The sequence below is a fragment of the Cricetulus griseus genome, chromosome 6 (assembly GCF_003668045.3).
Source record: "Cricetulus griseus strain 17A/GY chromosome 6, alternate assembly CriGri-PICRH-1.0, whole genome shotgun sequence".
NCBI lineage: Eukaryota > Metazoa > Chordata > Mammalia > Rodentia > Cricetidae > Cricetulus > Cricetulus griseus.
Window position 1 is genome coordinate 22,079,333 of NC_048599.1, and position 15,664 is coordinate 22,094,996.

Genomic DNA, 15,664 nt, shown 5'->3' on the forward strand with positions numbered 1-15,664 from the left:
AGGAAAGAACCCTGGGAAAGGGGAAAGGGAAACAGAGGGGCCCCCTGCATCCATAGTCATCCCAGGAACAAGTGTGACTGTGTGAGCTCTTCATTCCCTGTGCCCACTCCCCATGTGAGAATCTGAGGCCACAGCAGAAAGCCTCAGCTTGGGTGCCCTGGCCACCTCTGGATTACTGTCTTCCTCAGGCACCATCTTGATTTAATTCCTGCTATCACCTCCACCGAAGGGCTCTTCCCTCCCCATACCACGTACCAAACTCCTATTCACTCTCCAATACCCAGCTCAAACAATACCCTCAAAGCTGAGTTCCACCAGCTACAGATGTCTCAGGCATACCTTTCGTTGTCTCACTCTCCCTCACAAGGAAGGTCCCTCTTGGGTTCTCAGCATTGAGCAGTAGCCGCTCTGACTCCCGTCTAGTGATCTTGCCAAAGTACCACCTGGGGTGGGGGGACAAATCTGTGTTGGTTGGCCAGTGTTCACACCTACAATGCTGGCCCTGGGTACTGGGACTCAGAGTGGCTGACTGCTGCCAATCAGGCCCAGGAGGGACACTGTGCTGGCGGTGGCAGTAGCAGCCGACAGTAGCTAAACGACATACTCACTCCTCAGCCTGGATGGAGTCGGAGGGTGCCACATAGTTGCTAGGGATGTAACCGGTCTGTCCCGTGCTCAGCGAGTGTGCCAGCCACCAGTCTCCCTCTCTGAGCAGATGGGAGGGAGCAAAGAATGATGTCATCAGGGAGGTCAGGGTCGGCAACCCTGACCTTCCCAGGTACATGGCCAGGCTCTGCAGCAATGGGAGCTGGGCCAGCCTGTGTCCACAGCAAGCCAGCAGGAGCTGGTCTGGACCTCACACCTCCCTGTCACAATGACCCAGAAGGATGCCACCCAAAACCTCAGCAGAACTGAGCCCTGTCAGCTCAGAGGCACTGTCCAGAAGTGCATAGCGGCCTGCAGGTGCCAAGGGCTGCTTTGGGAGAGAGAGGGGGAGGGAGCTCCCTGTCTGAGGGAGGAGGAAGGGTAAGCAGGGTTTACATGAGATGGATGCCAGATTAGACCTTCAAAGTCTCCCCAAGTCCTGACAGCCCTGACACCCAATGGAGACAAGGTTGGCCCTTCTGGGGCCCAGCAACAGTCCAGGCCCATCCCTTCAAACAAGCAATACTTGCCCCTGTCCCAAATCATAGCTCACTCCTAAAAGTCCTTAACCGAAACTACAAGCCTCCTCCTGCAGCCTACACCATCCATGGGGAAAGTGAAGTCAGAGAGAACTGGGCCATGCCCAAAGTCACACAGCGAGTCATGGGGAATGAGCCAGCAGAGCCCCAGTGCCCAGAGCCCTCTACACTTACTGCCCCAGGAAGAAGGGGAGGAAGGAGGAAGAGGGAGGAGGGAGGAGGAGGACTCCCAGCAGCATTCGGGCTCTGGGCCTGGGCAGGAGGGTGAGGGGAGGAAGTACCTTTGCAGCCATCTGAATGTGAACCAGGTCTGGCTGGAGCAGGGGTCCAGAGACAGAGGAGGGAGGAGCAAGCGAGAGCCCAACCGGAGAGAAGAGGTAGAGATGGGGGTGGTGAGAGGCCGTGGTAGGGGGTCAAGGGAGAGAGCGAGAGCCAGGCAGTGCTGGGGACACTGGGAACAGGGCTGGGGGCAGCCAGAGGCCTCACATCCAAAGCAATCAAAGGAGACAGGGCAAAGGCTGGAGGTTTGAGGGGAGATCTGAGGACAGGACCTGGGAGGTGGAGTCCAGCCCTTCCCACACCCTGAACAGATGGAAGACTGAGGCCAGAGAAGCAAAGGACTCTGTGCAAGGTCACACAGCCAAGCCAGGTCTTGCCCAGGGAAGGTGTCTCCCTGTGGGTACCACGAGGCTCAATGGCTCTCCAGCTCATCTCCATGCAAGGTTGGGGGGTTTGGCAAGGCGGGTGTCACATGAGTCAGCTGGTGTTGTCCTTGGCCCCACCTTGACTCTAAGAAGATGCACAGCAACCCCACCCCGGCCCAGAGATGGGAAGGCCCTGGCCTCACATCACACAGCCCCAGCTTGAACACACAGGGTGAGCACACCTTCACCCAAATTTACAGATGGATAGGTTGAGGCTGGAGCAAGTGGGGCTAGGGAGCTTGAAGGACCTGCTGGAGGCCAGGTGAGCATTAGACCCTGACGCTTCTAGATGGCTGTGTGCAGTGAAGAGGGTATGACTGGAGCCGTGCAGGACAGACACACAGAAAGGCTGCAAGCTCACCCAGCACCCGTGCCCCAAAGCTCTACCCTGCTGTCTGATTTGACCCCCAAGGTTATCCTACAAGGAAGAAGGCAAGACTCCCACCCCCAGCTGATGAAAGTACATTTGAGACAGGAGGAAAACGCAGTCACTCTGGCAAGAGAGACCAGTGTTTTCTTTATAGAGTTGGTGAAATGAGGTGTGGAGAAGAGGGTTTGCCCACGGCTACAGACTCAGGTCCAAAGCTCTCTAAAATCTTTCAATCCAAAGCATCCATCTCCCCGATGGGGAAAGAGAGGCACAGAGAGAGCCATCATTTGCCCAAAGCCACACAGCGTAGCCAATGGCAGAGAGAGGCTGAAATCAAGGGGCCTCTGATGACGACAGCCAAATGCAGCAACCTGTATCCAGAGGCTGAGATCCCCAGAAGCAAAGGGACAGGAGACAGTCTAGGAAAGGGAGAGCACATGTCCAGGTTCCATCCTGGGCTTGCTACTCAGTAGCCATGTGGCCTTGGACAAGGACCTTCACAACTCCGAGCCTCAGTTTCCTCATATGTAAAATAGACCAGCTCCTCCATCATTACTGCTGCCTCCAGTGTCAGAGATAACAAGATGAAGGAGGTATGGGTGAGGATGGCTGGCACAGCACATGGCACCTGCTCGCTTTTGCCTCCCACAGAGGGCAGTTCCACCCTGGATCTTGAGGGATGAATAGGAGTTCACCAGATGGATAGAGGAGAAGGAATATTTCAGGCCGCATGCACAAGGATCAGGAGGCGTGAGCAGCGAGACATATCCAGGGGTGTGGAAAGCTTGCCTCCCTGGCCAGGCCTGTGGGGCTCTCAGTGATGGATTCCTGTATCCGCCAGAACACCCCAAATCAAACTCCCCAAGCCTTACCTGCTCCAAGGAGAGGCCCCCAATGCCCAACACAAACCTCCAACCAGCAGTGCCCCCACCTCGGGATGTGCCTGCCACTCTTACCTGCAGTAGCCCACTGTCTTTCCTTGAATGGGCAGCCCCTCCTCATGGCCATCTTTTGGGGACCCCAGCCTACCTCTATCCACTATTGGCCTGGCCTGGGGCAGCCCACTCCCTACCACACTGCCTCCCCCCCTGGCCTGCAGAATGCATGTAGCTGGCACTCAATGTGGAATCACAAACCAGAAGAGGGAGGTGGTGAGCTAACAGGAAGGTATGGGGAGAAGATGGAGGGGGGACAGGGATGGGGAGGGAGCTGGAGACCACGAGCAGGGCAGTGGGGAAAGCACATGCAGACAGCAGCCCCCAGCCTCAGCGAAGCATCCCCCTCCACCTGGCCTCGGTACACACCTGACATCCACCTTCCTCCTAAGGGCCAGCGAGAGAGAAGCAGAGAGAGGGAGAGGCTGAGGTGCGAAGGCAGGGCCCAGGAAAAGGGAGGACAGCGGTAGGGGTCTAGGGAGGGCCCCCACCCACCAAGGGCAGAAGCGGCCCTGCGGACTCTTCACCGCCCTCTGCCGGCAGCTCTGGGTATAGACAGGCCCACGCCCCCAGTGCATTCTGGCAGTGCCACTCACGTGTTGTTGACAATCTGTAGCCGCTCTCCTTTCTTGAAGGACAGGTCAGTCTCTGTCCTTGACTCATAGTCATAGAGGGCCACAAAGGTGGTCACCCCACCTGCAGAGAGGGATTGGAGATGTCAAGAACCTTGGAGGCAGGGGTGGGTGTGGAGGGGTGGCGAGAGACTGCACACTGAGTCCCTGTGAAGGAGCTAGGGGCCTGTGCCTCCCTGCGGGGCTGCAGATAGGCTAAGTGCTCCCTGTCTGGCATGTCTAGCTGACACAAGCAGAAGCCCCAGAGAACACGCACCCTTGTTCTGTTCAGACCCCAGCACACAGTGGTGACTCTGCCTCTCTGTGTATGTACCTGGAAGCTCTGGGTATCTGGGCCATGCTGCAGGGCCCTTCCCCTCGGTCTCTCCTCACCGGCAGCCCACCCTCCGTTGCCTAAGGCTCCACAATTCTTCTCAAATGAACCAATGGATGTGTGGCTGAGACTGGCAGAAGCAGACAGTCTGTCCAAGGGTCGCCTGTGGTGGGCTGTGGAGCTGGGCACCCAGCCCCTGTCTGCATCCCGTGTGCAAGCAATGACTGCAGGTGCACAACCGCATCTGAGGGTGCAAGGCTGTATGCACGCCTGTGTCTGTGTGTGCTGCATTGCGGGTGCATCTGAGGGTGCAAGGCGTATGCACGCCTGTGTCTGTGTGTGCTGCATTGGGGGTGCATCTGAGGGTGCAAGGCTGTATGCACGCCTGACACCTGTATCTGTGTGTGCTACGTTGGGGTTGCCTAGCCTATTTGTGCCTCCAGGAGCGGAGTGAACACTGTGAGCATTTCCATGGTGTCTCCACTCAGTGTGGGCACATGCCCAGTGTGGGCACATAACATAGGTCTGGTCGTGAGAGGTGCCTGTGTAGGTGTGCAGCTGTGCGTGTGGCTGGGTCTGAGTGTAGGATTTGCACGAGTGGGTGTGTAGCCGTGCACTCATCCGGCAGGAGCTTGAGTCACCCGGCTCAGCCCCTCGGTGTCGGGGCTGCCGCACCTCGCAGAGCCAACAGAGGGCGCAGGGGCGCACTCGGGCCACCGCACAGCGGAATCGGGAACAAAGGCTGGACGGGAGGCAGCAGCTAGGCGGTCCAGGGCAGTCCTTCCCTCTGGACCTCAGGGTCCCCTACAGCCCTCTCCTTCGGACCCCATTATGCTCTGAACCCAGAAGGCCCCAAAGCGGCAGGAACCCCTCTGTCTAGTTTACGAGTCCTTCCCCACTCTCAGGTCCTGGTAAACCAAATACCCAGAGCCCAGAGAGGGTGCACCTCAGCCCAGGGACACCCAGCAAAGCGGAGAGCCGACCTGCCAGAGGCCCGGCCCTCTGCGGGGAGGTGACCGTGTCCGAAGAGTTGAAGCCTCCGAAGAGCTTGGACTCAGCGGCCGTGGTGGCCACGAAGGCGGCGCTGGGCCCTCGGTGGCCGTCGGCGGAGGCGGGCTTGCTAGGTGTCTGCGAAGCCGGGAAGGCTCCCCCGGCCCCGTGCACGTTCTCGGCGGGCTCCAGGCTGCGGCGCCTCTGGCTGGCATCTTTGGGCTTGCTCTTGTTGCTGCCCATGATCCTGGCTGGGGGCGACAGAAGACCACGAGGTAAAGGAGAGCCTCTGAGAGCAGACAAGGCACCCCACCCACTCAGCAGCTAGGGAAAGAGTCAGCCTGGGAGAGCTGGCCTCACCGTTCCTTCACTTGTAAAATGGGCGTGTTGTTGGCACTTTAGGACCCAGCTACACCAGTCCAAAGCCCCGACCACAGCTACCCAAAGTCAGTTTCAGTCCTTTGTGCGCAGGGGCACTGAATCATATCAGGGTTCCAAGCACACAGGAGGGGTAAACTTAAGTTTGAGCAGTTGTTTAACATGGTGGTATGTGTGTGGGGGGGGCGGAGGGCTAAATATGAAGATAGCGGCAGGAGTACGGTATGTGGCTTGAAGAAGGGATGCCCGCCGGGCCTGTTCTCCAGCCACCGGACCTCTGCAAACACTGCTCGCTGACAGCTTCACTGGGAAAATCAGTACCCTTCAGCTCTCAGCTCGAAAGTCACTTTCTGGGTTGGAGAGATGGCTCATCAGGTAAGGGCACCTGCCGCAAACCCTGCTAACCTCAGTTCAATTCCCAGGACCCACATGGTGGAGAGGTGGGAGGAATGGTCCTGCGAGTTGTCCTCTGATTTCTGACCCTCACACATGCCATGGCTCACACACACACCTCCCCATAAGCACACAGAATAAAAAAAAAAATAAAGTCCAATACAAATGTTTCAAGTCTCCTCCTTTAGGAGGGCCCCCCAAATCCTTTCATGAGCCCCCTGACTACTGTACCCCCTTGGTTACAGACAACCCCCTCTTCTTTTAATCACTACAACTGTTCACTGGAGTGCACTGAGTGAGGTACACAGTAGGTGCTTAATGAACAGCCAAAAGAATGATGCGCCGTGAGAGAAATCTGAGTTCAAAGTTGAAGCCCAAAGTTTGGGAGGTCCTGGGACTAGAATACACAGAGGGAACCACGCTGAAGGCTCCAGGGCATCCAATGCCCTGCTATGCTCCTCCACATCCGTGCCCAACCCAGGAAGCTGGGCTGGGGGCTCCTCTCTCTCTCGTCTCCACTCACCTGGTGGGCAGCAGGGCTACCCCAGTGGATCTGGGGAGCAGCCTGGGGACTGGGCAAAAACACCAGCTGTGGCGTCCGGGGTCTTAGCCTAGAGACCCTGCTCCACCTCTCCCACTGGGTGTCCCTAGGCGAGTTGCTCCCCTTCTCTGGGCCTCGACATCCGCATCTGCAGAGCCTCTGTGGGGGTGTGAACATGGAACCCATTAGAGCTTTCACTCGAGGGCCAGCAGAAGCCTCCCCTTGCCAAAATGCCCTTTGGATTTTCCAAAGATCCTGGGAATGAGAGAAAGGGAGCTGGCACGGTGGTCTGGAAGGCTCGGAAGCCAACTCCCCAGTTCTGGTCTCAGCTGTCTAGTCTACACCAGTATGACCCCTATGCCATTTCTTACCCTTATGTAATAGAGCTATGGCAGGGCCAAATGGGACCATAGCAGCAGTCACTTAGCACACTAGGTCACTGGCATGTGTTCTGGATGTGCCAACAGGGGGTGGGTGGGGATGAGTGGGGGTGGAACCACTGGGATGCAGAAGGCCTCAGCATCAAGCCAGGTGTCCTTAAAGAACAGCTGTCCGCAGCACTAAGCCCAGCTCTGTGGCTCCTATGCATGGGGACCTGGGTATAGCAGCCAGCCCTTTACTCTCAGATATGTGGAGATGTACGCTGGGGTGTGGCTAAGGCTGACACCCAGACTCAGAGAATGTGGGGCTAGGCTTGCCCAGGAACCCAAGCAATCACCAGACTCCCAAGGGCCAGGCCAGCAGTGGACAGTAAGGAAACACCTGTTTCCATGGCAACTCATTCTCTCCAGGTCATGAGGGGTCGGCTAACCAATGGGTTTCCCTATGGCCTGGCTTGCTAGAAGCCAGCCCAGTTGGTCCCCTCAACCCCCGGGGAAGTTGTACAGTTCCTGGACATCAGATCCTTGGCTAACGGTTCCAGAAGTACTTTAAGAGACAATACAAAATATAAAAGATTTTAAAATAAAATCTATTTACTATATACAAAGAATTGTCTGAGTGTAAGAGCTTTCTTTGGAGTGAGCATAACAGTGCATAGTAGGCCCCCTGTCATTGGAGGGGATCAAGAATGTCTCTTGGCAGATGTGCCTAAAGAGAGGAGGAGAACCAGCCCCCGGAAGATGCATGCCCCATCTTTTGAGGAGATGGAACATGGGTATAGGTCCTTCACTTGAGACCTTACACTAACCAATGGACACACATACCTCCCAGTATACAGAAAGTAAAGTGGGCAAATCCAAGGAGACCTGGGCCACCGGATGCAAGGCTGGCTGGTGTGGGGGATAGGATCTGTCTGTGGTTAATGCTGGTTATACAGACACCAGGTATCTGAAGAGGCAGCAGGGTTGGGAGCCAGCCCAGGAGTGGGTTGTAGCAAGACAGGTGACACTCAGCACCCTCTGAGTCTAAGACGGGAAATCAAGGGATTGTGGGAAAGGAAAGAGCACCTCACACAAGCTGTTCAAGCCTCTCTGTCCAAGAGCCCATAACTCCAGCACAAGTGAAGCTTGCAATGAGGCTGCCGGTGTAGGTAACTGCCCCTCCTTGTAGGGGTATTTCCAATAAGAACTCAAGTAGGGCCAGAGAGATGGCTCAGCCAGGAAATGCTGCTGTGGAGCCTGACAGCCAGAACTCCAGGCACAGAACCACAGTGAGGAGGGACCCTGGAAAGGGGTCTTCTGACCTCAACATGCTTGCTGTGGCTTGCGTGTGCCCACACTCATACATACACACAATAATAAATAAAGACTAAACTAGCAATCAACCATGGTTAAGGTCCAAGATCGAGGGGCCTTCCAGTATGATCTTTCTCTGTTTCCAGATAAACCTGCCATTTTTTTCTTTTATGTGCATTGATGTTTTGCCTGGATATATGTCTTGTGAGGGTGTCAAGTCCTCTGGAACTGGAGGTACAGATGGGTGTGAGTTGCCATGTGGGTGCTAGGAATTGAACCTTGGTTCTCTGGAAGAGCAGCCATGCTCTTAACTGCTGAACCATCTTTCCAGCCCCCAAACCTGCCATTTTTCTAGCAATCTCCAAACCCCATTCACAGTCAAAGGCTCCTTGTTCCATCTGTGTGGCCCAAGGTTTCACCATCACACTTTAATTCTCCCCAAGACGCACAGAGCCACCCTACAATCTCACCTGGGATGGAAATGGGGCTAGAAAGATGGCTCAGTGGTTATGAACCCAGGTTCAGGTCCCAGCACCCATGACAAGCCTGGCATCGGGCAAACGCCTGAAAGTCCGGGATGGAGGGATCCAATGCCCTCTTCCAGCCACCTAGCACAAAGGCACACACACACACACACACACACACACACACACACACACACACACACACACCACACACAAATAATAAATCTTTTCTTTTTAAAAGGGGGACTGGAGGCTGGAGAGATGGCTCAGAGGTTAATAGCACTGGCTGCTATCGCAGAGGTCCTGAGTTCAATTCCCAGCAACCTCATGGTGGCTCACAGCCATCTGTAATGAGATCTGGGGCTCACAACTATCTATAATGAGATCTGGTGCCATCTTCTGGCCTGCAAGCATACATGCAGATAGAATGCTGTATACATAATAAATCATTTTTTTTGAAAAAGGGGGGGTGGGACTGGGTGTGGTGACGCACACCTGTAATCCCAGCACTCAGGAGGCAGAGACAGGCAGATCTGTCAGTTCAAAGCCAGCCTACTCTGCACAGTGACTTCAAGGCCAACCAGGGCTACATAATAAGACCTTACCTCAGAAAAAGAGTAGGGGCAGGGAAAGAAAGAGAAGACAAGGAGACAAGTCTTAAAAACTCCTTGAGCAACACAATTCCAAAGCCTCCAAAATTTTACTCACAGCTAGAGCTAAGAGACTGGCAGCCCTTCAGAAGCCCCACCAACACCTGTGTGTCCTGTCCTTTTCATATGCGTTTCTCTTTCTGTTAAACCCCATATTTAAATTGCATCTGTGTGTGTGCACACAAGAGGTGTACATGCTTCTGTGTACCTGTGGGGGATGCACTCACCAGCACATGTAGAAAGCCAGATGCTGCCAAGAGGACGGCTTCCTTGGTTGCTTCTTCACCTTATCTTTTCCAGACAGGGTCTCACATAGCCCAGGCTGACCTTGAACTTGCTAAGTAGCTGAGGATAACCTGCTAACCCACCAAACCCTGTTTATCAGTGATGGAGATGGAACTCAGGGCCTTTGCATGCAGGCAAGCACTCTACCAGCCAAGTTACCTCCCCAGCGCTAACTTCTCTTTCCTTCTTCTTTTTTAAAAACAATTGTTTATTTTTATTTCATGTGCATTTGCATTTTGCCTGCATGTATATCTGTGTGAGAATGTTAGATGCCCTGGAACTAGAATTACAGTCAGTTGTGAGCTGCCCATGTGGGTGATGGGAATTGAACTCAGGACCTCTGGAAGAGCAGGCAGTGCTCTTGATCACTGAGCCCTGTCTCTAGCTGCCCCACCCCCAATTCTTTCCTTAATAAATTCAACTCTGCTTTATACCAACTCTTCCTAAAATCTTTTCTGCAGCTCCTCATGAGTGGAGATTTCTGAAAAGAACACTGCAGGCTGATGCAGACAGCAGTGTGGAACTTGTGTGCACAGGACCTCTGGGAATGGATTCGAGAAGCACCGGAAACACATAGAGGACCTGTATTGATTGGCCTCTAAGCATGGTAAACAGCCCAGTGGACTTGGGAATTGCTGTCTATGAGGAAGCAATGGACACCAAGCTTCTTGGATGCCAGGCTCCCTTTCAGCGAAGCACCCAGGATAGACAGGTTGCTACCAGCTGCTCTACAAACATTTGACTGAGCACAGCCTCACAAAGCTACACCCTGCTTAGTCACTGACAGGGTCACATTACAGAGATGGAGGATCGCTGGGTGCCAGTATCCAAACCCTCCAGAAGCTGGACCCCTGCTCTAAGCTCTTGGCAAATACTGGGTCCTCATGAGCACCTAGAATGTGGCTATTAACAGCATCCTTAGTTAACTGACAGGGAGGCCCAGGCACAGAGAAGCTGAAGAAGTTGCCTGAAGTCACACAGCAAGAGTAAAAAGATGAGGGTGACAGAGGTAAGAGCCATACAGGGCAAGCAGGGAAAAGGGCTCTTTGAGGGGTCTAGTGGGATCTCAGGGCCCCCTCAAGACCCATCTCTCTCTGTCTCTGTCTGTCTCTGTCTCTGTCTCTCTCTGTCTCTCTCTGTCTCTCTCTGTCTCTCTCTCTCTCTCTCTCTCTATATATATATATATATATATATATATATGTTGGGGAGCTCAGCAGTTCTTTTGGGGGGTCATGCAGGGTACACTGAGGCCACCTTTGGAGGGTGTCTCTTGGAACTCAGACCCAGACCTCAGGCTTCCTGGAGTAGGGGTGTGACATGTGCCCAGTCACTATGAGTCACCATTTGAGGGGCCCCCATCTCTTCCGCCACTTGAAAGCTATGAAGTAGAGATAGGTCCTTGAGGGATGATGTGAGGTCCCAAGAGGAAGGTGGCCTGACCACAGGCTCCTGATTAATTCCCAGACAGTGAAGACTTCCACACCCCCTGCCATACCCAGCACCAACAGACCAGGGCCTGCCTAACCCTGCATCTCCATAAGCCTAGCTCCACCCCATCCCCTGGGCAGCCCCGCCTGTCACCAAATACTTGCAGAGCACTGGCTCTAGGGGAGCCCTGTCTAACTGCTGCAGCATGGAGCCCTGAGGAACCTTCCTCCAATATAACCTGTCCCAACCTAGCCCTGTTCCTCAAGCCAGGGCCCTGCCATCTTCAAACACACAGCCATGGTGTCCCCCTCAGGTCCACCCTAAAGCCAGAGGCATCTCTGCAAACCACAGAGGCCTAATGATCTCCACAGAAAACAAGTAATAATTGGGTGTCCATCAGGGATTCTAAGCAAACAACAGCCTCGTCACTCCGAGGACACCAGGCAGCACCAGAGTTCAGTATAGTTTGGAGAGATGCTCCTGCCTCACTGTCAAAGTAAAGATTATAGCCTCTTGATGGGAGGAAACCATCTCCACTGGCATCATGGAGCCTTGCTTTTCACATGTGGAAAGTGGAGTTAATCTCACCAGGTACCCCATAGGGCTGGGGAGGGATTGAGATGACCCAGGTTCTGGGCTCTGTGCTACCCACAGCAAACAGGTATTACTGCTGTAGTAAGGCTGATTTGTAAATGTGTGTGCAGACACACGCACACATACTCAAGGCTTAGAGAAAGTTCTAGAAGAACCCCCAAGTTTTCATAATGTTTCATTTGACAAGGGATAGGACCGGAAAAGGAAAATCAACTTTTTACTTTACATACTGTGTCAGGTGACATCTGGAAGTTACTGTCCCGTGATAATAAGTATTATCCACAGGACTAGGGATGGAAGGAACCTGAGGCCTTGTGCTCACCAGGCAAGTAGCCCGGGACCACTGAGTACTTAAGAACATTAGAGAGTACCTCACAAGCCCCCTGTGCTGAGACCTAAATGGCTGGCCCAGGGTCCACTGATCTACTCTGGGTGTCCTCACTGCCTAGCCTCCCACTGCCCAAGGCTCCACACTCCTTCTCTGGTTCACAATAGTCCTTCTCCCCTAAAGACCTGTTTCCTCTTCTCAGATGTGGCAGGGGGCATAGGTTTGCATCTAACTGAATCTTCTCCACAAGCCATGTCACCCTCCCAGTTTCCCACCTTTCAAATGGGCATGAGCTGGGGTGTGACTGAGAGTAGGATGCTCACCTACACTCATGAGCCCTCAGTGCCATCACTAGCACCACAATAAGAACAAACAAGCACATACACAAATGGATGGATGGATGCATGGATAGATTGACAGACAGATGCATAAGTAAACAGACATGGCTGATAATAAGCCTAATATTTGGAGATAAGAGTCCGTGTGACAGGGCAGAATTGGTTTCTGATAAACACTGTTCTTACAGAGAACAGAGAAGCAGTGTAAGAGGGGCTGGAGGGGCCTTGAATGCCAAACACAAAGCTGGGTGCTCACAAGGGACTCCCAATTGTCCCTACAGCATAGTAAGGTAGAGGTTATGGCTGCATCTGTCAAAGATAAGACCAAGGTTCAGAGAAGCCAGAGCATGACCCAAGGCAACAGAGGAAATAAAGGGTGCCAGACAAGTCCCTGGACCCTGCCCACCATGGAGATGGCCCCCATTGCCCAAGGCACCACAGGAGTCAAAGGGTGATCACAGGCCTGGGCCTACAATGCCAGGGGCAGCTGCCAGCTTGCCTTTTCCTAGGCACACAGACTAGGCAGGCCTCAGTTTACCTCTCCAAAATTGAAAAGCATGATTGTTCCTGCTTAATGGAGCTTGTAGGGAAAGTACAGGGCGTTTGCAAAGGGCTCAGCAAGCGAGAAGTGACTGACCAGCATGTGTCATTTCTGTGTAAGACCTGCCCTGATCTCTGACCACTTATGATTGTCGTCACCATGGGACAAAGACCTCCCAAAGCTTCACCAAGCAGCAAGGGATGGACCAAGAAAGAGATCAGAAAGTCAGTCTGTGGACAGTATGGAGGCCAGAAAGAACAAGAGAAAACATTCTAGAGAAATGGTTCAGCGGTCACTGCTCTTACAGAGGCCCCGCATTCAGTTCCCAGCACATTTAGAGCCCACTGATACCAGGGGCCTCCGTGGGCACTGGCAATACTGTGCACACACCCATACACATAATTAAAAAACAGTATCCTCCTTAAAATAAGAATACACTGAAAAGTAGTCACACACACACACACACACACACACACACACACACACACACACATACACACAGTGAATTATGCACAATGACAGTGAGCTAAGCTGTTACCTAAAAGTCAGAAACATTCACACACATTAGCAGTGAAAAGAAGGAAAGGTTAGCATTACAAATGGTCATTATTCCCATAAAACCTTCAAGCTGAGCACAGGCCCTGTAAAAACCCTGATGAGATGCCAGGCAAGGTTGCGATCACCTTTAATCTCAGTACTCAAAGGGCTGCAGCAGGTGGATCTCTGTGAATTCAAGGCTAACCTGGTCCATGCCAACCAGGGCTACTTAGTAAGACTCTGTCTCCAAAAAACAAACAAACAAAAAAACCTAATGGACTGGTTGTGGTGGTACACTTGGGAGGCAGAGGCAGATGAATCTCTATGAGTTCAAGGCCAGCCTGGTCTACAAAGTATTCTAGGACAGCCAAGAAAGACCCTGTCTCAAACAAACAAACAAAAACCCTAATGAGATTTATAAAATATATTTTTATTTTATGTATACAAGTATTTGCTTTCATGTACATATAAGCACCTTGTTGTGCCTTGTGCCCAACAAGGCCAGAAAAGGACGCTGGGTCCCTGGGAACTGAAATACAAGCAACTGTGAGTCACATGTGGGTGCTGGAAACTAAGCCCAGGTCCCCTGTAAGTGCAGCCAGTGCCCTTAACTTCTGGGCCACCTCTCCAGGCCTGAGTTTGTCTTTTCTCGGTGACTCAATTTTTTTGTTGTTGGTAGTGGTGGTGATCTTGTGTTTTTGTTTTGAGACAGGTCTTTCTACATAGTCCTGGCTGTCCTGGAACTTACCATTTGGAGCAGGCTGGCCTCAAACTCACAGAGATCCTCCTGCCTCTGACTCCTGAGTGTTGGGATTAAAGGCATGTACCACTATGCCTAGTATTTAAATAATACTTTTAAAGGCTTGAGTTTCTTTAAAAAAAAAAAAAAGACAATAATGCCAGGTGGTGAAGGCAACGCCTTTAATCCCAGCACTCGGGAGGCAGAGGCAGGTGGATCTCTATGAGTTTGAGGCCAGCCTAGTCTACAAGAGCTAGTTCCAGGACAGCCTCCAAAGCCACAGAGAAACCCTGTCTTGAAAAACAAAAACAAAAACAAAAAACAAAAAAAAAAGAAAAAAGAAAAGAAAAGAAAAAGAAAAAGAAAAAGAAAAAGAAAAAGAAAAAGAAGATAAATCAAATCAGTCCACATAAAAACTTAAAATGTAGCTAAGCATGGAGGCACACATTTGTGAACCCAGAACTCAAGAGGCAGGAAGATGGCCGGGTGGTGGTGGCACATGCCTTTAATCCCAGCACTCAGGAGTCAGAGGCAGGAGGATCTCTGTGAATTTGAGGCCAACCTGGTTTACAGAGCCAGTTCTAGAACAGCTAGGACTGTTATACAGAGAAACCCTGTCTCAAAAAATAAAAAATAAAAAAAATAAAAATAAAAAAAGCGAGAGAAAAAAAGAGGCAGGAAGATGGTGAGTTCAAAGCCATCTTGAGCTACAAAGAGACTCTGTCTAGAAAAAAAAAATGTCTAGGCCGGGCAATGGTGCTGCACATCTTTAGTCCCAGCACTTAGAAGGCAGACACAGGTGGATCTCTTTGAGTTTGAGGCCAGCCTAGCCTACAAAGTGAGTTCCAGGACAGCCAAGGCTACACAGAGAAACCCTGTCTCAAAAACCAAAAAAGAAAAAGAAGGGAAAAAAGTCTGCCTGGCTTGATAAACAAATTTAAATGAGAAAAAAAATTTGCAACTCATATGATAGATGAGGATTTTCTTAATATATAAAGAGTTCACACGAGATAAAAAAAAAAAAAAATAACCGCAGACAGTTCACAGGAAAAGCAAACTGAGAGAGCCTTAAACACCACAAGACTCAACAGACAAACACACGCAGAACTACACTGGTCACCCAGCAACAGCAGAATCCATGCGTTCCTCAAGTGTGCTTGAAACAGTCTCCAAGTCAGACCATATGCTGTGCAATAAAACAAGGCTCAATAAGTCTAAAAAAAATGAAATCACACAAAGGGTGTTTCCAGCCATGGTGGAGCAGAATACATCGATAAAGGAGAGATTGGGGACCTCACAGGTGAATACTACCGAGGAAGAAAACACAAAAATAATTAGGAAATACTTAGAAAAGAAAAGGAAAACACAAAACACAACACAGAAAGATTCCGGACACAGTAAACAAGGAACTTCAAGACAACTTTGCAGTGTGAATGTCTCTGCCAAAAAAAAAAGGGGGGGGTCTCAAATCAATATGCTGACCTGCCATCGTCAAAACAAAACAAACTCAAGGCAAACAGAATCAAAGAAATAATAAAGCTTAGAGCAGAATTGATAGAGAGGGAAGAAGCAAAAAGAGCAGCTCAGTGCGTTTTAAAATATCGACAATACAGCTCTAATAGATACTGGACAAGAAAGAAAGAG

General features: G+C 51.7%; 1 protein-coding gene across 5 annotated transcripts in view; it reads right to left on the minus strand.

Annotated features, from left to right (window-relative positions):
• Src (SRC proto-oncogene, non-receptor tyrosine kinase) overlaps nucleotides 1-15,664 on the minus strand; it is a 49,775-nt gene that overhangs the window by 8,637 nt on the left and 25,474 nt on the right. For 4 of the 5 annotated variants that reach the window (XM_035446033.1, XM_035446031.1, XM_027421268.2 and 1 more), the window contains exons 3-7: nucleotides 6,423-6,599; nucleotides 5,122-5,379; nucleotides 3,790-3,889; nucleotides 609-707; nucleotides 340-443 (exon numbers count right to left, since the gene is read on the minus strand). In XM_035446033.1, coding sequence (XP_035301924.1) covers nucleotides 340-443; nucleotides 609-707; nucleotides 3,790-3,889; nucleotides 5,122-5,371 — 553 coding nt within the window. In that variant the 5' untranslated portion in view covers nucleotides 5,372-5,379; nucleotides 6,423-6,599. The remainder of the gene's footprint in view (nucleotides 1-339; nucleotides 444-608; nucleotides 708-3,789; nucleotides 3,890-5,121; nucleotides 5,380-6,422; nucleotides 6,600-15,664) is intronic. The other variant, XM_035446034.1, reaches the window with a different exon arrangement.